Source organism: Abramis brama, assembly GCF_963993115.1.
Source record: "Abramis brama genome assembly, chromosome: 4".
Taxonomy (NCBI): domain Eukaryota; kingdom Metazoa; phylum Chordata; class Actinopteri; order Cypriniformes; family Leuciscidae; genus Abramis; species Abramis brama.
The window spans coordinates 17,851,494-17,878,948 of NC_139966.1; the positions used below are offsets into that span (position 1 = coordinate 17,851,494).

Genomic DNA, 27,455 nt, shown 5'->3' on the forward strand with positions numbered 1-27,455 from the left:
CTGGTTATGGCTCTAAATATGCATTTCTATTGTCTGCATTATAGTTACTAACGACTGGCTATTCACAGGCTATTCATAGGGTTTCAGTCCCTAATTTCTTTTATCAAAGTTCACCTCATATTTTAAACTGTATCAAATGCATTTCTTGAATAAAGAAACATTTCAGTAAGCATTCAAAAAATCATAAAAGTATAACTTTTAGGTGGCAGGTGCACCTAGGGCTAGCTAGCATGTTAGCTTAGCACACCATCAATACACGACAATTTATGAGATTAAAACCATGTTTGTGCTCCAAACTTACTTTATAACGCAAGTCAAGTATTTTAAATAATTTTCTGTGATCTAATTTGGCTTCAGATAAAAAATCAGACAGAAAATATACTATTGGTATAGTATTCTGCACAATAGTCTATATAGATTAGCATTACATTATAAATATAATCTATAATTATGGAAATACCTGGCATGGCTTGAAAAACACAGGTAACTCAAATATCATTGCAAACATGTTTATTGTCTTCAAAACGTCTGTATCTGCATGTTACAGCGCGATCTCTTGTTAGCTTTGTGTGTATCAGTGACGTCCTGGAATGTCACATGATCATGGCTCTTCTTCATGTTCCATATATGGACTATTATTGTGCATATAGCGCCCTCAGGCTATTGGTATGAATTGAAAACACGGTATCAGAGTATCCAAGCGCTCATAATGATTACATCGACGCATTTGGGTATAAATTCAATAAATATTATTCCGGTCTATAGAAATCTGATGTAAACCTATGAGAATATATCAATATTTGTCCAAATCTGCACATTTTTGAGCTAAAAGCCCTGAAGGACGTTGTTTTGTGAATCGATGTCATGTGAAGTGAGTGAAGTTACGTTTCTTGGTTTTCCTCTCTGTGTTTGCCATGTTTTCGCAATCGATGAATATTAACTTGTGGGCGTTTCACGGACTATTTATGGGCAACTATGGGCGTGACATGAAGCCGCAAATGCTGCGCTACATTTAGAATTGATTGTGATTTATTAAGGGAAAACTGCGTAGGATGTGCGTGCGCACGCACGGTTTTATAAATCCGAATATTTCTGTGCGTACGCACGTCCTATGTTTCATCCGTACGCCACTTCTGACGCAAATCCTACGCAGAGTTTTATAAATGAGGCCCCGGATCTCTTACTGTGAACACCTTACAAAGGCAGTACAGAGTGCCAGAGAGAGAGTTGAGTCATGTTGGCAGACTCCACCAAAAGGGGGAACACACAATCATCCCAGGTCAGTGGGTCATGATAAAATCATTCAGACACAAGCCGTTAGAACCTAAGTGGCATGGACCACATCAAGTAATGTTGATTACAGCAGCTGCAGTGTTGTGCCAGGGAAAGAAAACATGGACTCAAGTGTCACACTGCAAAGTTGTTCCTCCCCCAACAGGGATAGGATAGGACACATGGACCAGTGAGGAGCCCAGGGAAGAACCGAAAGCAACAGGCTCCGGGGGCCAACCCTGCGGTGAATATTCCCTTATAGGCCCTTCCCAACCACTAGTCCATCCTCACCTCACTGTTCCTTTTAGGTGTCTCATGAGTTAAGAAATAGTGAAAGAAGGAACCACAATAGCAGACTCAGATTGAACAGAGGATACAACCCTAATGTTTGCAGTCTTTACAACGAATACTGCTCTGTTGCCGTTGTTCTCTTTTTGTTTTCTTTCTTAACTCTGTGCAGATACCACTTGACGGTTATCCAGAAAACCATATGCACTGACCTACACACCTGCATATGAAGACCCAACCTCCAGAAAACAACTAGACCAACTGCAGAGACTACAACCAACACAGAAGAAAAATACAAATACATCAACATGATCAAGATTGCCTTAATCCTAACTATCATGGACATAGCGCAAAGTGTAGACCCCAAAAACAACATATTCTTAGAGCTGATGAATATGTCAAGAAATGGCTTGTTTGCTAGAAAGAACGTTTGCATGCCACACGCACCTTCTGTAGGAGCAGGAATCCCATGGGTTGCACACCCTATTTCCAAATGTGACACGTGTACCTTTTTCTATCATCACACCAGTGGATTATACAACAAGGATACATGTCACAACGTAACAATTCCTCCAGCTTCTCAGTGTTGCATTCCTGGACTACCATCCTGCAACCTATCTTCAGCTACTCCCATCATAACAGATCTACTCCAGCCAATGATGTTCTATTGGTGCATGGAAAATTATGCTCCAACATCGACTCCACTGGGTGAAATTCCTCGTGAACATTGCAGCTGTGTGATTGAAAGAGGAACAGAATCCCATGTGTACGTTACTACATCAGATAAGAAAGAGGAAAATGAGTGTCTCTACAGGAACAATTTTGTATGATTCCTCCACCAACTTGCACTTTTTGGTTATGTGGAACTTCTGTCTACAGCATCCTACCCAGCCAATTCAACGGCAGTTGCTCCCTGGTTTATGTTCTACCAGCTATCAGAAAAAATACACACTCCACCCCAAGCTTTCCACAGTTACATAATTCAGCTCCTTCTACCAACAAAGATGGCTGCATTCCAGGACTCACTTGTGTTCAAACAGGGTGATCAAGAACTCTTGGAGCATTAATCCCATCGTATGGTGTCATGCAGGCTCACGATCAAGTCAGAAGCCTGTCGGATTCTGTACAGAAATTGGTCAATGATACGGCTTTGGCCCTGGGTAACATCACAGACACTCTAGCTTCACACAAGATAATGATCTTACAGAACAGAGTGGCCTTGGATTACATTCTTGCAACGCAAGGGGGAGCCTGCACCATTATTGGCCCTGAGTGCTGCACCGGGTTAATGGATCCAACAGAGAACTTGAACAAAATCCAACAAGACATTCTTGATCTTTCAACAAAATTACACCTGATGACTGGAAATAATTCTTCATGGTTCGGAAACCTGTTTGGTAAACCCTGGCTATGGATCAAGGAAGTAGCAATTCTTCTGTTGCTTCTTCTACTTGTGTACTATCTATGCGTCCACAGTATGTGTCAACCAACAAATAACTTACATCCAGCACAAGGAAATAACAGTTTCAACCAGAAAAGACTATTACCCTTAAGGACTTCACGGACCCTAATTGCATGATGTGTCAGCATGCAATTACAGAAAATCAACACAGAGCATGTTATATGTGCCTGTAACTTTTTCAAGTTTCATGACTGGAAGATGGGCTTATGCTAACAAACATAAGCTATAGAATGGACTTATGAAGGTTTAAATTTGTATATTATGTGAGAGTTATTAGAACGTCTCGGTTACGTATGTAACCCTCATTCCCTGAGTACAGGGAACGGAGACGTGTCGTCGGGGGAGTTCCCTGACGAATTGGGATCACGCTAGGGAGACCAATTGCCTACGAGTGCATTAAAACGAGCCAATGAAAATTGGCATGCAGAATATGCATTCCGCAGCCCGCCTACCAGCGCGGGTATAAAAAGGCGGAAGCAACACATACACAATGCTTTTCGCTGAGGAGCCGAACGGTGTCCAGTCCTCCGCGAAGGTACAGCAACATGGTACTCAGGTATGGTACTCTGTACTCAGGGAACGAGGGTTACATACGTAACCAAGACGTTCCCTTTCGTCCTGGGAACTCCGACATGTCGTCGGGGGAGTTCCCTGACGAATTGGGATCCCTAATAAAACGCCATGGTGCTGGCCCCTTCCAGCGCCCAGCTAAACTACCCTGCAGCAGTTTCTTGTATTAAGTTGCGGGAGCTAGCTAGGGAATCACACTGCTGTTCCGCAAGACCCGCACAGTGGATTTTGGATAACACTGGGAAAGCGTGCCCTAACCCATAAAAAGGGAAGGGAACGCTGCGGAAGCCCAGCCTGCCTGAGGAAGGCCTAGAATACACATATGTACTAACCCATTGGGGTAGTGAAACATATGGCAGTCCCTGAGGTAGTCCCAATCCGAGGGAAGTGGGAGCGTACTCAACAGAGACGACAGAACGAGTCTGTCAAGGGGAAGACACGGCTGAACTGCACGTGGCATCATGGGTCACCGTAGAGACCCCTGGAAAAACACCCAGTCTACTAGCAACTCCCTACTAGAGGTAGCAGACCTGGCGCCGGGCGGTCCGCCACGCCTGGCACTGGAGGGGTGATGGAGGAACTCACGAGGCTCACCGACGTAGGGCGCCAACGGAGCAAAAGACGCACGTATCCGGCCGAGGCACGGAGTGGCGTAGCAAGCAGACACAACCTAATCCCTTGAGCCACTGGCCATAGCGAGTACTCGAGAGGAAACAGGTTCCACACGAAGGCTATAGAACCTAGCAAACGTGTTCGGTGTCGCCCAGCCCACAGCTCTACAGATGTCTGTCAGCGAGGCGTCTTGAGCCAAAGCCCAGGAAGCGGCAACACCTCTAGTAGAGTGAGCGCGCAACCTGTGAGGACAAGGCTCACCCAGAGACTCATAAGCTCGGGTGATAGCATCCACTAACCAGTGAGCTAACCTCTGCTTGGAGACAGCCTTCCCCTTCTGCTGGCCTCCGTAACAGACAAGAGCTGATCTGAGGTCCTGAAGCTTTGCATTCTGTCAATATAAACCCGCAGGGCGCGGACGGGACAGAGAAAAGCTAGGGCTGGGTCTGCCTCCTCCTGGGGCAGCGCTTGCAGTTTCACTACCTGATCCACAAAGGGAGTGGTAGGAACCTTGGGCACATATCCGAGCCGGGGTCTCAATACAACATGAGAAAGGCCCGGCCCGAACTCCAGGCACATCCCCGACCCTCTTGAAAGAGGCCAATGTTAGTAGGAGCGCTGTCTTAATGGACAGGATATTAAGTTTTCTCTACTGTCAACAAAGGCTCAAAGGAAGGACTTTGAAGAGCTATAAGTACCAGAGCTAAGTCCCAAGAGGGTACAGAGTGCAAAACACGAGGTGGATTTAACCTCCTAGCACCCTTAAGAAATCTGATGACCAGGTTGTGCTTTCCCAAGGACTTACCTTCTACTACATTGTGATGTGCGGCTATTGCAGCGACATACACTTTGAGGGAGACAGCCTTCGCTCCAACCCATCTTGCAGGAAGGAAAGCACGACTCTGATCGGGCAAGTTCGGGGGTCCTCCTGACGGGAGGAACACCATTCGACGAACAGGTTCCACTTCAACGCATAGAGGCGCCTCGTAGAGGGGGTTCTAGCGGAAGTGATGGTGTCTACCACTGCCTGTGGTAGACCACCTAGAACCTCCGCGTCCCGTCCAGGGACCAGACATGGAGTTTCCAGAGGTCTGGACGCGGGTGCCATAGAGTGCCCCGTCTCTGAGAAAGGAGGTCCTTCCTCAGAGGAATCGGCCAAGGAGGGGCTGTCGCGAGGAGTTCCGTGAACCAAGTCCTGGTGGGCCAATACGGCGCCACAAGAAGGACCTGCTCCTCGTCCTCCCTGACCTTGCACAGGGTCTGTGCAAGAAGGCTCACTGGGGGAAACGCATACTTGCGCAGGTCCCGGGGCCAGCTGTGAGCCAGGGCGTCCGTGCCGAGGGTCCCCTCGGTCAGGGAGTGAAACCACTGGCAATGGGTCGTGTCTGGAGAGGCAAACAGGTTGTACAGGCTGTCAGTACGGACCAGTACATGCTTGTGTCTGAGAAACCCCTTGAGGCGACACAAGACTAGGCGTACTGCTTGCAACTCTAGGCATTTGATGTGCCAATGCAGCTGGGGCCCCGTCCACAGACCCGAGACTGCATGCCCTTTGTACGTGGCCCTCCACCCCATGGCAGAGGCATCTGTGAAAACCACAGCATGCCTGGAAACCTGGACTAAGGGCACTCCGGCCCGAAGAAACGCAGGATCCGACCATGGGGAGAGGGTTTTGGCGACAGTGCGGGGTCACTTGACCCGGAACGTGCCGCTCTGCCATGCCCACCACGGGACTCGATCGTGAAGCCAGCGCTGAAGCGGTCTCATATGTAACAGGCCGAGCGGCGTTACAGCGGCTGCGGCTGCCATATGCCCCAGGAGCCTCTGAAATTGGTTCAGTGGAACCGCTGTCCTGCCTCGAAAGGACTTGAGGCAGGTGAGCACTGACTGGACGCGCTCCTCTGCAACCGAGTCCAGTTCCATACCGAGATAAGAGATCCTCTGCACGGGCAGAGTTTGCTCTTGTCCCAGTTGACCTGAAGCCCCAACCGGCTGAGGTGCCGGAGCACCATGTCCCTGTGATCGCACAACACATCTCGCAAATGAGCTAGAATGAGCCAGTCGTCGAGATAGTTGAGAATGCGAACGCCTTGTTCTCTCATGGGAACAATGGCCGCCTCCGCGACTTTCGTGAAGACACAGGGCGACAGGGCCAGCCCGAAGGGTAGGACTTTGTACTGATACGTTCGACCCTCGAACGCAAACCGTAGAAACGGTCTGTGTCGAAGAAGAATCGAGACGTGAAAGTACGCGTCCTTCAGGTCGATCGCTGCAAACCAATCCTGGGGAAGGATGCATTCGAAAATGCGCTTCTGCGTGAGCATTTTGAACGGGAGTTTGTCTCGTGACCTGGTCTCTGCGCCTCCGGGCCCAGCTGCAGACAGGAGCGACCCAGTCGAGGCTGCGTCACTGCTATCCACGAGCTGGAGAGAGGGAAACGGGAGTGGCGCCGTTCGGGGGCGGCGCGCACTGCCATTCTGACCCTCTCGGACGGAGGAGACTGGTCTTACTGGTCTGCCAGACTCGACCGTGAGGGGAAACGAGGAGCGAGGCGGCACATGGCACGCTGAGCGGCTCAAGCTCTTACGAGAAAGGGGAGACAAACAACGTGCCGACGTGGTCATGCACTCATGAGAGAACATGAAACACCCATGAACGCAGTCACAACACACTGATTAGGCATGAGAAACAGCGATCATGGCCGTCAACCAGGCATGCAAGACAGTGAACGTGGCCATCGCCTCGATGACACACGGCACGCTGAGCCCTCAGGCAAGATGAACAACGTGCCGACGTGGTCATGCTCTCATGTAGAGAGCACAAACCACCCACGAACACAGTCTCAGCATGTTTGCGATACGCTAGAGGAGTGAGTGGTTCGTGCTCACTATAACCCTCAGATCACCAATGTTATTCGCCAAAGTAGCCCTCTCCTGGTGCACCAGAAGAGAAACTAGATCGGGAAATAAGCAAAGGGACTCACCTCATAGAGGCACGCGAGTCTTGATCTTGACCGCGCATCTTGAGCGTTAAATGACGCGCGCTGGGTTGCCGTGACAACCCGCGCTGTCAACCGGCACTCGACGGCACAAGGCACGCTGAGCGGCTCGAGCCTTTACAAAGGGGAGACGAACAACATACCGACGTGGTCATGCACTCCAGAGAGAATGTGAACCACCCACGAACGTAGTCTCACACACTGATTAGGCATGTGAAACAATGAATGTGGCCATCAAATGAGGACAGGAAACGATCGCATCCAGAAACACACGAGTCCTGAAAAGGACGCGATCTTCACTCGTGTTGCTCTTTCAGGAAGAAAGTACTCTCTTTATTGTGCTGAAGCACACAGGGACCCAACGCGGCAACACAGCGGGGAAACTGCAAGCCCGCTGTGAGCACTCAACTGTTTACCAGCTGTGAAAACAGCTTTTGAATTAACAGTGTGTAGACGCAGCCGGCAGACAGGAAATCGCGTGGTCGCTGAAACGCCGTCACGCCAACACAGAGAGATCCCTTCCCGAAACAGCAGACTCGTAGAGCGTAAGATAGATACAATCTTAACCCTCTGGGGTCTGGGGTGTTTTTGGGGTCCTTGAGATGTTCTGACATGCCCTGACATTTGTGCTTTTTTCAGTTGCTTATAAACATATTAATGGCAAAGGTGTAAATTCACTCTATATAGCACAAACAGGACTACCATAATATGTGAGCCACATGTATGTACATGTTTTCATTTTTGAGAGAATAATGTTTATGCATGGTTATTGAAAAAACTAAAAATGAAAGTTTCTGAAATAAGGCCACAAAACACATACTAAATATGTGTCAATAAGACTTTTGACTAATGGTTTTTCTTTTGACTAATGGCCTAGAGTTTTTTCTTCAAAATGATGTGAAAATCATCCTGCCTAATCATTCACATAAAACGATACATTGATTTAAGTTTTGTGAAACAGTTTTAGTTTGGAAAGCCAATATGCGGATGGGGCGTAAACGCTCCAACAGCATCATGCATATTTAGTAGTTCACACCTGAGACAATGCCCCTGCATACTTAATGAGCCATTCATTCAGGTGTGTCACCTATAGCTAACTTAAATATACAAGCTTCATAAAAACGATCATTCTAGAAGAAAATTTCAGATGGCATTTAGAGGCTTTTTATATATATACACACACATATATATATGCATACACATACATACATATACATATATATATATATATATATATATATATATATATATATATATATATATATATATATATACACACTACCAAATTGGTTCACAGTTGGAAGCATCGCAATTTTTTTAATTTTTCCACAAATTGTGCTTGCAAATTGTATAATATCCAAGGTAAACATGTCTAGTAATTGTGCAGTTAATTCTCTATTGTACAGTAAAAACTTTATAATCTATTCAAAACTAGTCAACGTCTTTCAAAACTAAAGTATACATTTTATCATACGTATTTCAAAGTAAAGGATTCATTAGTTAGTTGACCACTTTATTTTTGACAAAACACATAGGCTACAGTATATATTCCTCATCTCAGTATAGCAATAGAGTTTGCTAAAAGCTGTTCATTCAATACAGCAGTATTTGAAAATCGATAATATTTTGTAAAATTAAATATATATTTGCATTTATGTCAAAACCTAGACACTTTTAAACATCAAAATGACATTTATTAATATGTATTCGTGTCAAAATGACATATACACAGATTTTCCTATTCAATTTTGCATGGAAACGCTTCCAAGACGCTTGCGTGTCGCATGAAAAATAGGCGTCGGTTCTGTTTCTAGCATGCATGCGTTTTCCGCGCGGCTCATGCAGGCAGTGTGCAAGCTCTAAACTGTTAACATGGGAGCCGAAATAAAAACGGACACACCACGCAGCTGAGACGCTTTACACTGCACACGTGTGCGGTGCATTACGTCTGCGACAAGGTTTTATTCCGTCCTCCACGCGGTGCCAACTCACACCAGGAGCATTTCAGAAGCGGAGTGACTGGATGCGCGAGACCACGTGATTTGCCTGTCCGACGTAGTTTTTCTTGATTTTTGGGTTTCTACCATACAGTCTATGGTTTCTACCAAGGATATTGGTGTGTAATACGTTAGGGAGTTTGCACAGGGTGTTTATTTTGAATTTGACAATGTTTTTTTTAACTTTTACTTTGTATTTCCGGTGCAACTTGGACGCGCGTCCATCAGAAATAGACTAGGCGCCTATATTTAGCGAAGCGGCGCGGAGAGCCACTTCTGGGAAGCTTCTGAAACGCGCCGCGTCGCAGCCGGTGTAAACACAAGCATTGAGAATGGCCGCGATCAGCTCCGGTAGCCGTGTCGCAGCCGTAATGCGCCGCAGACGTGTGCGGTGTAAATGAGGGGTTACGCCACGCATCCAGTGTGTCACCGGCCTTATCCAGCTGATGTGGGCGTTTCACAGGTTTGTATGGATCGCCTCACATTTGCGTTTGAATAGCGCGCGGTCTCCGTGGGCGGAGTCACATTAAAACTTAAGGCGAGACACTACAGGTGAATAGGGTAAAATTTTAAAATAATAGATATCACCATGAAACTTCCTCAGTTGATTACTTACACAAGTATATTAAAAATGTATTACAAGTTTTAGAAATTTGTATATTTAATTATGCAAATTAGGCATTATCTCATTAAATATGCACGATTTTGCATATATTTTCGGTAGATAGATCTGAACATATGATAAAGCCAGGTGTAAAATTCTTTTTTCATTTTGTTTACACACAAGATGAAAATAAAAACTCAGAGGGATTTCAGGATATATGCTTTCATTACCTAGGAAATCAAAATATACTGTCCATAGCCATAAAAAATAGATTTTCGCCATATTTTATTTATTAAAATGTCACATAAATCAGGCCAGGAATGATTTATTAAAAAATCCCTCTGAAAATATCTTCAGAATACTGCTAAGTGTATAACTGGAAAGTTTGGTGTACACAGGTGCTACATAGGCTGAGATGTTTGTACTGGAGAATGACAAAAAAACGCAAAAAACTCATTTTGAGAAAACGGCAGTTAAAGATTTAAATAGCTCTAAATGAGAAATCGTCGTTAACTTTAAATCCCCCTTTGGACATTCACGATTGGTTACTGATAGAAAGGAAATGCCCATATTTGGGTTACATAGCGTTGTGCAGGAGATTCAGAACTTTACAGGGATACCGGTCATGACAGACTTCAGTAATCAGACGGAGGCTCACGGAGCTCGGCGTGTCGCGTTTGAATGCTAACTTCCTGGTAAATTCGGGAGAAACTTACTGCCGCAAGTAAACAAAATGTAATAAAATAAACATCTTAATGTATATTTTCAACGTTTTCTTTATAGCAGCTTGAAAGAACACATACTGAAGGAGTAAACTAGCCCAAAATCTCAAAACTGACCACTGCATAAAAAAATCGATGTTTTTGCCTGCCGTGTCTCGCCTTAATTAGCTGAGATGAGAACGACTGACATCTCTCTCTTTACATACATATTACATAAACTGCGAATATTTGTTTTTTATAAAAAATACTTCATTTAAAAGAAGATAATTCAAGCTCCATGCCTGTGTGTCTGTATGCCTGTTTAACTGAGTATTCGCTGAGTTACAGTTCATTTTCGGACGCGTTTCAGAATTGACTTCACTGACGGAGAGTAGGCAGAACTCGCATCATGTTTATTTTTCTTTACTTGGCGAAAAGCACAACACTTTGTTTTTATTATGAGTATACACAAAAAAAATACACACTAAACAGGATCGATTGATGTATAACACAAGCATATAAGATAAAAAATTATATTTTTGTTTAATTTTTTTTTTTGCACTGATAAGGAAAAAAATTAGCGCGATAGCCGACCCCAGGGGGTTAAAGCTCATTCACTCAGAGAGGACACAACCGGTCGGCTCCGAAGCTAAAAGCATTGTGTATGCGTTGCTTCCGCCTTTTTATACCCGCGCTGGTAGGCGGGCTGCGGAATGCATATTCTGTATGCCAATTTTCATTGGCTCATTTTAATTCACTCGTAGGCAATTGGTCTCCCTAGCGTGATCCCAATTCGTCACGTTCGACACGTCGGAGTTCCCAGGACAAAAGGGAACTCTCAGAGAGGGGACTGTAGGATTACAAATGTATTAAATGTTTAATATAGGTTACTGATTTTAGCATGTGAGGCATGGATGATGATATTTCAAAGAAGTTAAAGTCAAGCAACCCAGGTGTCGGACATTAACCTTTGTATCTGTATGCACCTCCGGAACAGTGTCATGATCCCAAGTTAAGCTGTGATCATGTGAAGGTATGGGTGATACTGTCAGGCTGATTGGGTCATTTGAATGATAGTGTTATGCTGATTCTTGATTGAATCAAATCATACCTATGCTTTGTTTTGATTTGTCTCCACCACCAAAAGTCCATCCTCCTTGTAAATGTATAAAAACTATACAGTATAGAACTCAGTCAGACTGTTGGATGACTGCAGCAACGCACAGCGAAGTCCTCAATAAAGAATAACTTCTGCTTGAAAGATATCCCAAAGTCTCCTGGTCTCTGCTTTGACGGAGGAAAAGTTTCCAACAGTTTGTGTAATGTGGTTGTACTTGGAGTATTGAGGGCAGAGGAGAGAAAAGCAGAGCTGTGGTTCATTTAATTTTTATATATACAAGATGTTGTATCTGCTCAAAATGCCAATAAAATGCCAATAAAAATATTATGAAATAAGAAAAGTTGGGTATGTGCACATGTGTCACCCACTGGGCCTTACCTAACACAGTCCCCCTTTCAGACATACTTCATAAGTTGCAAAACTATTTTACTGATGAAATCGCAGGGCAGCACTGACAACAAATTTCTGTGCACTTGTATGAGTGTGTGTGTGTGTGTGTGTGTACTCTGTGCGTTTTTATGGGAGAGCGGGATAAAGTGAATTAATTATTTTCTAGGAAAATCATGGAAACGGTTTGTGATTAATATCCTGTTGTTTGTTTTATTTTCTTTGTCTTTGTGGGTTTTGGTTCTTTTGCTGTTGTAGGCTTTCATGACCTCTGAAATAACTGAAATCATTTTGCAAAGTGATATGATATGGAACTGTAATGCAGTCAAGACCTTCCTAGAACTACTTTACCTGTGCGTTTACTGTAAATTATTGCACACCTTATAATGTTCGTCAGCCAATCAGAATGAAGCATTCAACAGCCCTGTAGCATAACTAGAGCTAAACCTCTGTCAATTTCCAATAAGAACTTTTGTAAATGTAGTAATGTGAGTAATAAGTGAAGATTGAAATGCTGCTTTTGGAGTTGTTTAATCAACTCTTCATGCTCTACATACTTGAGTTTATCCAGTCTGTAGTTTGGATCCTCCAGTTTATCAGTGAGCAGCTTGACTCCTGAATCTCCTGGGTGATTGTAGCTCAGATCCAGTTCTCTTAGGTGTGAGGGGTTTGAACTCAGAGCTGAGGACACATTACCACAGCCTTCCTCTGTCACCATACAGCCAGACAATCTACAAAGACATACAGCAACAGTCCACATCACATTAGTTTGGCAATCAGGTGTTACTACCACACACTGACCTTGGCTGCGTTTCCCAAAAGAATCTAAGAATAAATTACTTTTTTTTTTTTTTTTTTTAAATTGCATTGTTTTGAATTGAAAATATATAATTTACATTTAGACAAGAAACATTAACAGTCATACAAATAACAGTGAATGTGTGCATATTTCAAACCGGCGGACGTTCAAATATTTTAATAAATAAACAAATACAAAATGAAAGTATAAGCCAGCAGCCCCTCGCAGAAGACTGCTGGCCGTACGAAACAGAAACAAAAACACAACATAAAATCAGGCCTGTTCCTCTCTCGTTCTTCACTGTCATCGCGCAGGTGTCACTCATCAGCAATCACGCCACCGGCCTGGTGCCGCCCTGTCACTGCCCTCGGCCTCGTCCTGCTCGCCACATTGATGAATAAAATTTATTTGGATAAGACTATGACGAGCACAAATAGAAGAGGTATGAACACGGGACAGGATCTGGTTCGAAGTCTCATCATCAAATGTGAGGCATAGATCCGACTCCCATGGTTGTCTAATAAAAGAGAGAGTGGAATTGGAGATGGAGGAAGTCAGCCTGTATATCGTAGTCAATGCACCCCTTTTATCTAAGGCTACTTCAAGAACCTGATCAAGGGAAGATTTTGGAAGATTCGGAAAGTCAAGGAATGAATTTAACAAGAGTTCTGAGCTGAAAATATCAAAAAAAATTGTGCACAAGAGAGAGAGAATGTTTGTTTCAATTGAAAAAAGCTGGAAAAAAACATTATCAATGTAAATATAATTGACATCCGAAATTCCTGCTCTCTGCAAAATATTAAATGCTTTGTCATTAAGTCAGGGGGGTAATAAAGGGTTACGGTTTATAGGTGAAGACACTGGGAAGCGCTGAAGGCAGAAATGGTTCGGAATTGGGACCAAACATCCGTAACGATTGTCGGACAATAGAATTGCTGTAAGGACAGCGCGAGATGGCAGTAAGAGGACCACACAATAGTGCGGCAGGCGAGACTGGGGGGCAGGAACCCTCTTCAAAACCGACCCAAGCCGGGACCCAGTCACTGAGCCCAAAATGACTCTGAAACCAGAACAATGTAGAGTGTATATTTGCTGCCCAGTAGTAAAATAAGAAATAAGGAAGAACAAGCCCACCCTCAAGCTTTGGTTTCTGAAGTATTTCTCTACGGATTCTGGCTGGTCCTTTGATCCAAAAAAAAAATTAGATGGGATTTTAAAAAAATATTTTGGTATAAAAATTGGGACATATTAAAATAAATACAGAAATCTAGTTAACACATTCATCTTTACCGAATTCACACGTCCAGCCAATGAAAGGGGAAGGGCCGATCAGCGAGTAAAATCTTTCTGCACTCGTTGGAGGAGAGTGGTAAAATTAGCCTTGAAAAGATCTATGCACTTATGTGTAAATATTCATCCTAAACATTTAAAACTATGGGAAGCAACTTTAAACATTGAAACATTGACACATCATCGCTGTATAAAGAAATGTTGTGAACAGCACCAGCTCTCCTAATTCCCTGTATGGCCTGCTCACTACGAATGGAAATTGCCAAGTGTTCAATTACCAATGCAAAAAGCATTTGGCAAAATCAAAGAAATACAAGACTGATGAAGGGTTGGAGGGAGGCAGCCATTATTAATGGAGTCTAATCTAGACTAAAAACATATCTTTGGCCTAGTATACACATAACAAATTATAGACTTCTATAATTCAATTTTAGGCTGCATAGATTAGGTCAGCCGAAACCAGGAACACTTCCCATAAATCCTTATGTGCTTGTTAAATCATAAGAAGAATGGCGTATACGCTAATATTACATACTAAACATACTGGGGAGGAATATAAAAGTTTTATCCAGGATATGAACGTGTTGCCAAAACCGAATTTCTGTAGCACACAGAAAAGGTAATCCCATTCCACCCGATCAAAGGCTTTCTCTTCTGCGTCCAGAAGAGCCTTTGATGGGTGAGAATTAGAGGAATAAATTATATTCAATGCCCTTCTTATATTTTGAGACCGTAGTCTGTTTTGAATAAAACCGTTTGGTCATTGTGTATGATTGCCAGTAAAATCAACTCAAGATGCTTTGCAAGCATTTTACGCAGTATCTTTACATCTACGTTCAAAAGACTGATTGGCCCGGTAATTCTAGCTCTTTTCTCATTGTGTCCATTATTGTAGGTATGGGCAAAGGTTTTTAAAAAATGTTTAGCTGACTTTTCCTTTAACTGAAGTGCAGGAAGTTTACTTGGCTTGTCACCATTCTCAGAAAATGCATGTTTAGTCTTTAGCAATAACTTTTCAGCCTGATGAGTTGATAACATTAAAATCAGATTGAAATTTGAGTCTCTTTTTGTAAATTTCAGAATCTTGAGAAGCTGCATAAGCCGAATCGAGCCAAAGAATTTCAAGAGATAATTCTTCTAGCTTCATCCTTCATTGTCTATTTACACAGGCTGAATATGAAATGACTTGACCTGAACATATGCTTTCAAAGATTCCCAAATTGTGGAAGATGAGGTCTCAGGGGTGGTTTATCTCCAAAAAGATATCTAATTGGGTTATTAATGAATCACAAAATTATTTCTCAGAGAGCAGTAGAGAATTAAATCTCCAACTTTGAGAACCAAACATCTTATCCTGAAACTGAAGAGAAAGTGAAAGTGGAGCATGGTCAGATATAAGAATGCTGCCATATGTTCAGGCCCTCACTTTAGACAACAATTTCTTGTCTAGTTTTAGAGGGTTGGGCAGGTTTAGTGGATGAACGGTCTAGAGAAGGGTTCAGAGAACAATTAAAATCACCTCACATAATAAGATAGTGTGAGTTTAGGTCAGGGAGTAGAGAGAATATTTTCTGAAGAAAATTTTCATCATCGTAATTTGGTGCAAGCTAGAGTCACGGTTAACCCCCTGAGGTCGACGGTATCGCCGGCGATACCAGCTCGCTTTTTTTTTATCAGTGTAAAAGAAACTCATAAATACTCTGTTGACTTTGATTTTCCATAGGAGTTTCATACATCAATCGATTCTGTTAAATGTGTATTATTTTTGTGTATACTCACAATAAAAACAAAGTGTTGTGCTTTTTGCCAAATAAAGAAAAAATCAACACGAAGCGAGTGCTGCCTTCTCTCTGCCAGTAAAGTCCATTCTGAAACGCGTCCGAAAATGAACTGTAGCTCAGCGAATACTCAGTCAAACAGACATACAGACACACAGGCATGAAGCTTGAATTCTCTTCTTTTAACCCTCATCCTGTGTTCACATTACAGCCCTTAATTCCGTGTTCGTGGACAAATGTGGGCACAGAGGTCTCAGGTGTGATCCAATTTTTTATTTATTATAAATGTTATATCACTGTCTTCGATAAAATTTAATCTATCAATTTATGGTGTTTTTTATTTATTTTTGGGGTATTTTTGAATTTATTTACCTCTAAAAGTACCATATTTTCTATGTAAATTATGCTTATTTTTATGTTATATTTAATATTTCTTTAACTACATTAAAAATATCATTCCACTAAGTTCAGAGTGCTAAAACCTAAAGATGAAGTGACTTTGGTGGCACCTGGTGTCTTATATTGGTATTAAATTAACAAAAAAACAATAATATCAATAGCCACTAGATGGCTATAGTACTCAATGGCTGCATATAGGTGAACTAAATGAACCACTGTATAAAACGAATTTGATTTGATTGGATCATACCAAAAAACATGGTCAGACATTGGCTCATTCAATTCTTTGTTTTTGTATGTGTGAGTGAGTTTTTATTTGAAAAAAAAAAAAAAAGCCCAGCTCTGTCATAGGCTCATTGAATGCATTGTTTGTGTTTGTGTGTTTGCGTGTGTGTGAGAGAGAGGGTGATGAGCCAGGTGGATGATTGGATCATACCAAAAAACATGGTCAGACATTGGCTCAATCAATTCTTTGTTTTTGTATGTGTGAGTGAGTTTTTATTTGAAAAAAAAAAAAAAAAGCCCAGCTGTCTTTGGCTCATTGAAAGCATTGTTTGTGCTTGTTTGTGCTTGTGTGTGTGTGTGTGTGTGTGTGAGTGTGAGTTTTTGCCATGTTAAGAATGTTGTGCAGGATCAGCCCTTCATTTGTGTGTATGTTAGCTATACATTGTATTGGATCTATTGATTTTTTTTGACAAAAAAACAAGAATGCTCTGAATTACAGTTTTTCCCATTCATTCCTATGGGTGCCCATTTTTGTCCACGAACACAAGATTAAGGAGTTTTTTTTTTTCACCCCCTTAACATTGTAGAATCAAGTCATTTTTTTTTGTGTGTGTTCAGGTGGCAAACTTTGGAAAAGTAGCCAAGTCTTATACCGCTCAGATCAAGGGAAGTATTTTTAAAAAATAAAACAAAATTATTTTGCCCACATTTGTCCCCAACATGGGATGAAGGTTAAATAAAGTAATTTATATAAAAAACAAATATTCTCATCTTGTGAAATCTGTATTAAAAGAGAGCGATTCCAGTCGACCTCATTACAGCTGATTCAGATGTAATGTGACTCCGCCCACGGAGAGCGTGCGCTATTCAAACGCAAATGGCTGAGGCAATCCTGTGAACGCCCCCATATCAGCTCGAGAAAACACACAAGTTTATTCAGATCATTACTTGTTTACACCGTCTTGCAGCGCTGTGAGGAATAATAATAATGGAAAATGTCCCTCAGAAGTGCGGGTATATCGAGGAGCGAGCTGAGGAATACTAGTAAGTTTTTTTCCTTCTCACGTGAATTTCTTCACGTGGGTTTCTGTTTATGAATGAATAAACGGCAGAGATGCGCGCTGTTTACCACAGCTGGCAAAGACAGTTTAAATTTAAATCGCGTGTGTGAATGAATGATGTTTTAGCAAACTGTATTGCTATACTGAGATGAGTAAAAATCGACTGAAATATGTTGAAATAAAATGTAGGCTATTTGTATAAGCAACGTATTAAACTGCAAATTAACAATATGCCCTAATATTTCATGAAAACAACGTTACAGTCAGGCGAAATATGAAAGACAACATTTTGTTTAGTAGATTTGGGTACAGTTTTTACTGTAGAATATACTGCCTCGTCAAATAAGCTTTTGTTTAGCAATTTCTATATATAAAATACTATTTTTGTCAAAAATAAAGTCATCAACTAAGATGTTAGCTGTTCCAATGTTGGCTATATTCAAACTAATGAATACATATATAAAATGTAGGCCTATAATCATTTTTTTTACAAAGAAAGAGCACACTTGAAATATTGTTGAAATTGTAATTATTGTTGTAATTGTAACCTTTTTAATAAAATAGCAAAACATATTTACAAGATAGATGTAAGCAAAATCTTAAATGGTCAATATAAGTCTTCTTCTAAATATATCTTTTGTCCTTGCATTGTGGCTCAGTCAGTGTCACACCTGAATGAATGGCTCATTATGCAGAGTGGGTGGGACATTGTATTCTCAGGTGTAAACCACTCCTCGTTCACGCCCCCCTCGCATATTGGCTTTCCAAGCAAAACCTGTTTTACATCAATTTAAATCAATGTATGGTTTTATGTGAACGATAAAGCAAGACTATTTTCACATAATTTTGAAGAAAAAACTATAGGCGACGACATCCATTAGTCAAAAGTCTTATTGCCACATATTTAGTATGTGTTTTGTGGCCTTATTTCAAAAACTTTAATTTTGAGTTTTTTCGATAACCACGTATAAACATTATTCTCTCAAAAATGAAAACATGTACATACATGTGGCTCACATATTATTGTAGTCCTGTTTGTGCTATATAGAGTGAATTTACACCTTTGCCATTAATATGTTTATAAGCAACTGAAAAAAGCACAAATGTGACCCTGCCTGTGAAAACCCAGCTAAAGTCATTTTTTTGTGATTCAGTGTTTTTTACATAAAATCATCCTACACAATGTAAAGAACATTCTGTGAAAATATAACCTTGATATCTTTAAAATTGACTGAGTGAGGCCATGTCAAAGATTTGCTCAAATTCGGCCTCAGAAAATCATATTTTTGAGAAATTCCAATTTAAAGATAAGTTATTTTTTAAAACTGCAACACATTTGATCCATAGTTATCCTGCATATGTGACTTATAACACATTAAAGCTGATATTCTCCCCTTTTTAGTGATATATGACACATCAGTGGAAAAATTATTAAAGTTTTGTAAAACAGATCTATTTATTATGATGTGCATGTCCAAAAAGCTAAAAGCATAAAAACATTGAAACGAATGGGGGAACCACAAGAGCTTGATCATAGCAACAATTACCATGTCAATTCAGTGGAATGATTTGTATAACTTTATTAGTAAAATGTAATATCAGTGAAATGTCAATAATATATCAATTAAATAACATAACATTTCTCATTCTCTGAAATTATCATTCTCTTACTGGCCCACGGTTTGAGTAAATCTGGAGTAAAAAATAAAAAAATAAAAAAAATTTCAAGGGATAGTTTACCCAAAAACTACAATTCTGTCATCATTTACTCACCCTGATGTTGTTCCAAACCTGTATGAGTTTCTTTCTTCTGCTGAACACAAAATAAGATATTTTAAAGAACGTTTGTAACCAGACAGTTGACAGCACCCATTGACTTCCATAGGTGCCGCCAACTGTCTGGTTACCAACATTCTTTAAAATATCTTATTTTTTGTTAAACAGAAGCAATAAACTTATACAGGTTTGGAACAACATCAGGGTGAGTATGAGTATGAGTAAATCATTTTTGGGTGAACTATCCCTTTAACAGGTCAGTCTCAAACTTTGTACACATTCTAAAATTGTCTAGATGCAAAATAAAATCCTGAGTGACAGCAACTCTCCCTCCTTGAAAAATAAAGAACACTTTTATCCCATTGAAATACTTGCAGTTGCAAGAGAAACTGATTTTCAGTTTCACATCTGGACTTCCAGCATTCGAAGCAAATTCTTCTTGCTGGTGTTCCCTCTTCATGTTCGCCAGACAAATAGCTTGGGGTTCAATCACCAAAACTGGCTTGTCCTCCTCATCATGTTGGTCACTGCCTGAAAAAGCAAAGATCATTTTTTTTTCAATTCAAAGCAAGATACCTAAAACATGATTGTGTAACATGCAAGAATGGGAAGTGGGTTTAATTCCACATTTAAAATGGATAATGAAGCATTTTATATGAAAATATCATAAAATATTTTTTCAGTTTAGTCAGACTGGATCTGATTAATTGAGGGGAGGGCATAGGAACAAGAAACAGCCTATAGGTGGTAAGCAGACTTCAATTCAGAGTGTAATGAAACAAATAAACATCATGCCATAAACGTAATTCATTTAAACTGACTAAATCCCAATCAACAAATGTAATAAACATTTAAATCCACTATTTTTGCATCACAGATATGTGTTAGCATTACATTGGCTGGACACTGACAGTATACATTTACATATTTAGCATAAAAAAATAATAACAAAAACTTACCGTCAAATTCCTCGTCAGTTTCGTCAAAGAAGTGTCCTGTTCATCATCACAATCATCCTCCAGAAAATAATCCGCAATAAAACCGGTTAAATCATAATTTGGGTTCAATTCCACCGAGATTAATATCAAGCTAGCTGTTTAAGCAAGCAGCTATTTTCCGTTCCTGCTCATACTTCAGTGTCGCCGGCGAAGCCATGGCCATGTCAGATGTCAAAACAACGCATTACGTTACCATCATCCAGCAAATAACACGTAGCAGGCCAAAAATGTCCTTAAAATAAGTTTAATATTATTGGCAGAATACTAAGCTACAAAACAAATAAGCAGTTCTTAAAATATTGGCTATGACAAGAAAAAATCACCACAGACATCTAAACGCGGCTGACATCGCTCTCTTTTTTGCATTGTGTTGACCTGATTACCGGAGCTCGCGGATTGATATTAAAGTCTGTTTTTACTCTTTCTAATAGAAAATACACAGAAAAGAAGTTCCTGAACTGATTGATATACGAATCAGCAGTGTTGTTGCGCGAAATAAACCCAGAGACGACTGAAATCAATGTTTAGGAAGCCCACGTCCGTTTTTTTTTTTTTGCGCAAAAGTATAACGTAGTGTCAATAAAATCATTAATTTCAGTATTTATCATGTTATAAATGAAAATGTAAGTATTGCATCTCAAAACCAATGGTATAATCTATCATTTACAGCAATAAACACACATGGACTATTTTTGTCATTTTTATGGCTATGACTACTTTGACGCTCGTTAACTCATAATTCGATTCTGCGACTTTAGCCGGGGTTTCACAGGCGGGGTCACAAATGTCAGAGCATGTCAGAACACCCCCAGGGCCCAGAAAACCGCTCAGACTCCAGAGGGTTAAGCCATAAAGAAGGCCTGAAACAATAACATATCTACCACCGGAATCAACTAAGGTTTGTGAAGGAGAAAACGGAATTCACTTGTTGATAATAATTGGCATCCCTCTAGATTTACTGACAAATTTAGAATGATAAACTTGTCCAATCCATTTCTTACAAAATCTGGCATAATCTTTAAGTGGGTCTCTTGCAAAAAAAAACAATATGAGTATTTAAATGTTCTAAATGTGACATCATCTTGCTGTGTTTGATTACATTGTTTAAACCTGAACTAACCTAAACACATGAACCACCTGACTGAGCATTGAGTAAGCTAGTGGTCATTAGTTACAACAAGAACAAAAAGATAAATGATGAAAACATGAATAGTGTGACTGTCTTCTGTCTTGACATATCTGAGATTAAGAGAAAGGACAAAGAAAACGCAAAAGGAAAGAAAAAAAGGAAAAAAAATTGTACTACATTAGTACCAACATTACTCATTATAACACATCACAAACTTTCTCTCCGCTGAACTTTTGGAGAGAGCTCCATAACAAATTGTAAATATATTAAGAAATAGGGAACAAACCACAGTTCACAGACCGCATATCAAATTGTAAATAATAAAAAGTCAAAGTTTCATGGTCTGTAAATATTCATAATGCAAAAAAGTCAATAGAGTCTGATACAACGTAGACCTTTAATGACATGACATGGCCCAAACTCACCTGCAGGTGTTCATGTGAAGTAGCATTTACTGAAGTGTACTCAAACTCAGCTCCTCAAAGGCCACCGTCCTGCAGAGTTTAGCTCCACCCGAATTAAACACATCTGATTCAGCTAATCAAAGTCTTCAGGATTACTAAAAACTTCCAGGCAGGTGTTTTGGAGCTGGTTGAATTTAAACTCTGCAGGACAGTGGCCCTCCAGGAGCTCAGTTTGAGACCACTGATTTACTGTGAACTGAGATGCTCTGACACACTGAAAACACAGGATTATGAGTTGCTCGTGTGTAAATGAATACAGTGCCATGCTTCACTCTGAAACACAGAGCATTTCAGTGTTAGGTTTATTGACTAGTTTTGGCCACAAGAGTAGGCCATTGTGTTTCATTTCAGTTTCCCACCATCGTATCATGTGTTATTGTTCTCACCTGTGCCTCGTTTCCTGTGAGTGTATTTAAGTAGCTCTGTTACTCTGTTTTTTGCTCAGTGTTTGATATGTTGACACCAACCTCTCCAGTCTTTGGTAAATGCCTCCTGTGAATTTATTTGGATTTATTTGCTCTATGTGATTTTTTGACATTTCCTTTTGTTATCCTCATATTTTCTCTTTGACATTTTTAGATGTTTTTAATGGACCTTTTTGTGAAACACTCACCCTATTGGCTTTTTGTATTGACCCCTTGGAACAACTGGAGTTACAGTTTTGGAATAACTTCATTATATCATTAGCCTTCTACATTCAGCCCTCACAGCCTAGTTCTAACCTTGGTCCTTACAGTCAGAATGTATATTTATATGAATACAGCCATATCCTGTTCTCTCAACAATGCATTGTTAGTATTAATTTAAAAAAAATCCCAGCCAACTGATAAGTAACTCTCTACGGATAATTAATAATGGCTGCCTGCCTCCAACCCTTCATCAGTCTTGTATTTCTTGAACCCTGGCTGAGATGCTAAATGTGTCCTCTGCTCAGCCACTAGATGACGCTGCTAGCTTGTTTATTTATTTAATTTATTTGATAGGGACAAAGCATGTTGATGAACGTTTGTACAAAATACAAAATGTAAACAAGCCGGATTATAGCAGTATTGCTAATTTACGTCCGTAGTCCCTAGGCAGGTACACACAATAACAAATACTCACTATACACAAGACTCTACTAAAACACAATACATAAAACACATCACAAAAATTGCTAAGAAGAATGTTTACACACTTGATTTTTCATAAGCCACTTCTTAAGATGTTCTTTAAAAGTGTGATAAGTAGAACATTGTCGTATTGACTCTGGCAAACTATTAAAATATTTGCTCCCTATCACTGATAAAACTTTCTGGCCAAAAGATGTTCGCCTATTTGGTACTTCCCAATCCCCTCTACTGACAGACCTGGTACCAATACCACAATCTGCCCTCTGTTTAATAAACTCCTTCAACGGAGGTGGAGCAAGCCCATGCCAGACCTTATAAACAAAGCACGCGTAATTAAAAATGTTTAAATTTTCAAAACTCAATAGAATGTTTTTTTTTATTTTACAGTGGTGAAATGAGAGGGGTTTTTTATCAAGCACTTTTATCGCCTTCTTATACAGTGTTTCTATTGACTTAAGAATTGAGTTACTCGTGAATGACCAACTACTGAAACAATACTGCATATGTGAAAGAATCATTGAATATAAATACAACCTTGCAGCACCAACTGTCAAGAATGACCTAATATGCCTAAAATTCTTTGAATTAAATTTCACAATATTAGACAACTTTTTTACATGGCTTTTAAAAGTGAGAGTAGAATTCAAAGTAACTCCAATATACGTAAACTCTTTCACAACTTCTATTTCCTCTCCTCCTAGAAATACATTTGAATGCGTCATCTCTACTAACTGTTTTGAAAACATCACACACACAGATTTTTTTGTGTTCAATATTAAACCTGTCCTGATAAGCCAATCCTGTACATTAGTCATAGCAGAGGTCAAAGTAATCGAGGCTTTTTCAAAATTCTTTGCATGGGTATAAATAACTACATCATCTGCATATAACTGAATATTTACATCTTTACATACTTCAGGTAAGTCATTAATGTAAAGTGAAAATAAAATTGGTCCTAAAATAGAACCTTGTGGAACCCCCTTGGGGCAACCAATATAAGACGATTTCACACCATCAGTACATACACATTGTTTCCTATTTGAAAGATAAGATTTTACCCAAAGTATTCCATCCTCTGAGAAATTAAAATTTGTTAGTTTAGATAAAAGCAGTGCTGTGTTCAGTGCTGTCAGAAGCAAATCAAGCATGAAATGGAAGCATTTTACACTTTTAGTTACTGTTGCAAATTCAATCTTAATACAGTCCATTCCCTTCCCCTCACCCCAAACAATATTGTTATTAAACTTATGCAGTCCATGTGGGTCATACGTCTGTATAAATAAGGAAAAATATCACTTTCCTGCAAATGTTTTGTCTCTTGGGTGTGCTAAGTGGCCGCTTACCTTGCTTATTGGTCAGCCTCTGATTATAACATAGTTAATTATTTTAAAACATTCACCTCAGTATCTCCAGCTGATAGTTTGGACTCTTCAGTCCATCAGAAAGAAGCTTCACTCCAGAATCCTGCAGGTCATTGTTACTCAGGTCCAGCTCTCTCAGAAAGGAGTTTGAGAATTGTAGAGCTGATGATAAACTCTCACAGGACTGAGCTGTGAGATTACAGCTGTGTAGCCTGTGTAGAGAACAAAACAAAGAACAGTAGAAATGCTTATTAGCGTTTATAATCTGGAGCTTGAAAAAAACTTTAACTGTAGTGAATTAAGCACAGCTAAAACAATTATCTCTTCATAAAACATCAATCCAGCATTTATTTTCACACACATTACTTTTATTCATTTTTCTGAACTGTCTAGGCCAACAAGTCACCCATTTAAAATGAAGGCAATTACAAAAGTTTATAAATTAATGTAAAGGAGACTCTTACAGTGCTCTTCTGGTGTTTCTGATCACTGGCAGCAGTCTCATCAGTGCTTCATCAGATCTTCTGTATTTCTGCAGTTCAAACATCTTTTGAGTCTCTTCTGACATCTGTAGCACAAACACCAGACCAGACCATTGAGCAGAGGAGAGATTCTGTGCTGAAAGTTTTCCTGAGCTCAGAGTCTTCTGGATTTCCTCCACAAAGTCATCTTTCAGTTCACTCAGACAGTGGAAGAGATTGATGGTTCTTTCCACTGATTTCTCTGTCTCTATTGTCTGTTTAATATAGTCAACAGTGTCTTTAACATTCTGTGTTTTCAGTTCCAGTCCTGGCAGTAGTTCCTTCAGGTCACTCTGATTGGACTCCAGAGAGAGACCCAGGAGGAACCTGAGGAAAAGGTCCAGGTGTCCGTTCTCACTCTGTAAAGCCTTCTTGACTGCAGCCTTATGAAGCTGAAACAGTGGCTTTTTGGACAGTTTCCATGCCAGTTTTTCTCTCCAGGATTGAAGAAATGAGTTTGTTTTCTTGTCTTTGCCCATCATAAACACATAAAGAGCAGCAAGGAATTCCTGTACACTGAGATGTACGAAGCTGTAAACGTTTCTTGCTGCTACCTTTTCCTCCTGAAACATTCGAGTGCATAACCCAGAGTACACTGAACCTTCACTGACATCTAGCCCACATTCCTCAAGATCTTTTTTGTAGAAAATAAGGTTTCCTTTCTCCAGCTGTTGAAAGGCCAGCTTCCCAAGCTTCAGAATAATCTGATCAAAAGACACTGCATTGGAATTAGGTTCAAGCTCACAGTATTTTTCTTCCATCTGTTGCTTCTGAGAAATTAAGAAGCTTGTGTACATCCCTGTGAGAGTTGTGGGAGTTTTGTCATTACTCTCTCGAGCCAGTAGAGGCTGAAGAACAATAAGAGAGATCCAGCAGAAGACTGGGATGTGGCACATGATGTACAGACTCCTGGATTTCCTGATGTGACTGATGAGGTTTCCAGCAACCTCAGGACTGCTGTTATTAATGAAGTATTGCTCTTTCTGCTCATCGTTAAATCCTCGCACCTCTGTCACTTGATCAATGTAGTTTCGGGAAATCAGACTGGCTGCTGCTGGTCTGGATGTGATCCAGATGAGAGCAGAGGGAACCAGATGTGTCTTGATAAGGTTTATTATTATCTTAATCACTGTTGTTTTTTTATTTACATTTGTAAATGTGTCATCTTCTTTAAAGTTCAAAGGAAAGCGACATTCATCCAGCCCATCAAAGATGAACATAACTTTACCATCACCTTCAGGAAGAGAAGGCAATTCTTCAGGACTTCTAAAGAAGTATTTGTTGAGCAGTCCCATGAGACTGTACTCTTCTTTAATCAAATTCAGTCTACGGAATGGAAGTGGAAATATGAAGACTATATCCTGATTTTCTGTTCCTTCAGCCCAGTCAAAGATGAATTTATTGACAGAGACAGTTTTTCCAACTCCTGCGATCCCTGTTGTCAGCACTTTTCTGTTTCGTCGACCCGTGTCACACTGGACTTTAAACATGTCATTACACTTGATTGCCGTCTCCTTCGCAGTCAGTCGGTTGTGATTTGATTCGATCTGTATCACTTCATGGTCGTTCACTCTTCCTCCAGTCTCTTTCCCCACCACATATAAATCAGTGTAGACATCGCTCAGGTATTCCCGATGACCCGTCTCTGAATTACCAAGCAATATCTGCTCGTAGTCCCGTTTTAATTTGTTCTTTAGTCTGCAGCTGGTCTCTGTGTAATCATGAAGTGTAGCTTCTCTATCGTCTGCAGTTGAGCCTTTAAGAAATAGGGGAAAATACAGCAAAAAGTAAGTGATTGTGTTTTTCATAAAATCCTGCTTCTACTATATTCAAATGAATCACACTCTTACTACAATAGTGTTTACATGCACCTTACACTGATTATGCTGAAGTTGACAACATAGAAATGCCTTGGTTAAAACTTGAATGCAATTGGAATTGGATTTATCGGATTGTCACTATTGAGAGAATATTACAGAGTGAATTAAATGTTACCTTGCTTGTGTTTGTTCTCCAGCTGATTAGCCAGATTGTTTTGGTTTATCTTCCTCAAGATCTCCACTGTGATCTTCACAGCTTCTTCTGGTCCAAAACATGCTACCATCTTATCCACAGTTATTAATCTATTTGCATTCTCCATATCAGACTTTGTTATACACTCATGATCATTCTCTAAGTAACACTGAAACTCCTTTAGATCATCTTCTCTCAGGTCCTTCAGTGAGTTTAACAGCAGTTCTTTAACAGACGCCATCGCCCTTCACAGATTCACAGCTGCAGGATGAAAAGAAAAGAAAGTAGTTTCACTCTTAACATGTTGACCTAAGCGCTCAAATGTTATATGGATTATGAAATGAAGCAGTGATCGGTTCAGGACTCTCATCCAAACTCATCTGTTAAAGGAGTCCTATAATGCTCCTTTATGCATGGCATCTATCTGAAACATGCTAGCAATGAGTACCCAAGCAACCATCCAGAATACCCCAGCAACAAAATAGCAACACCCTAATGTCCACCCAGAGTACCCTAGC

The 27,455-nt window shown here is 40.4% G+C and overlaps 1 protein-coding gene across 1 annotated transcript; it reads right to left on the reverse strand.

Annotated features, from left to right (window-relative positions):
* Positions 1 to 24,399: 24,399 nt before the first annotated feature.
* Positions 24,400 to 27,178, reverse strand: LOC311081410 (NLR family CARD domain-containing protein 3-like; the record flags this gene model as incomplete). Its single annotated transcript, XM_084111949.1, has 3 exons — positions 24,400 to 24,615; positions 24,868 to 26,680; positions 26,920 to 27,178. 3 exons carry the CDS (start codon positions 27,176 to 27,178, stop codon positions 24,438 to 24,440), a joined length of 2,250 nt encoding a protein of 749 aa, XP_083968075.1. The 3' UTR covers positions 24,400 to 24,437.
* Between the last annotated feature and the right edge of the window lie 277 nt (positions 27,179 to 27,455).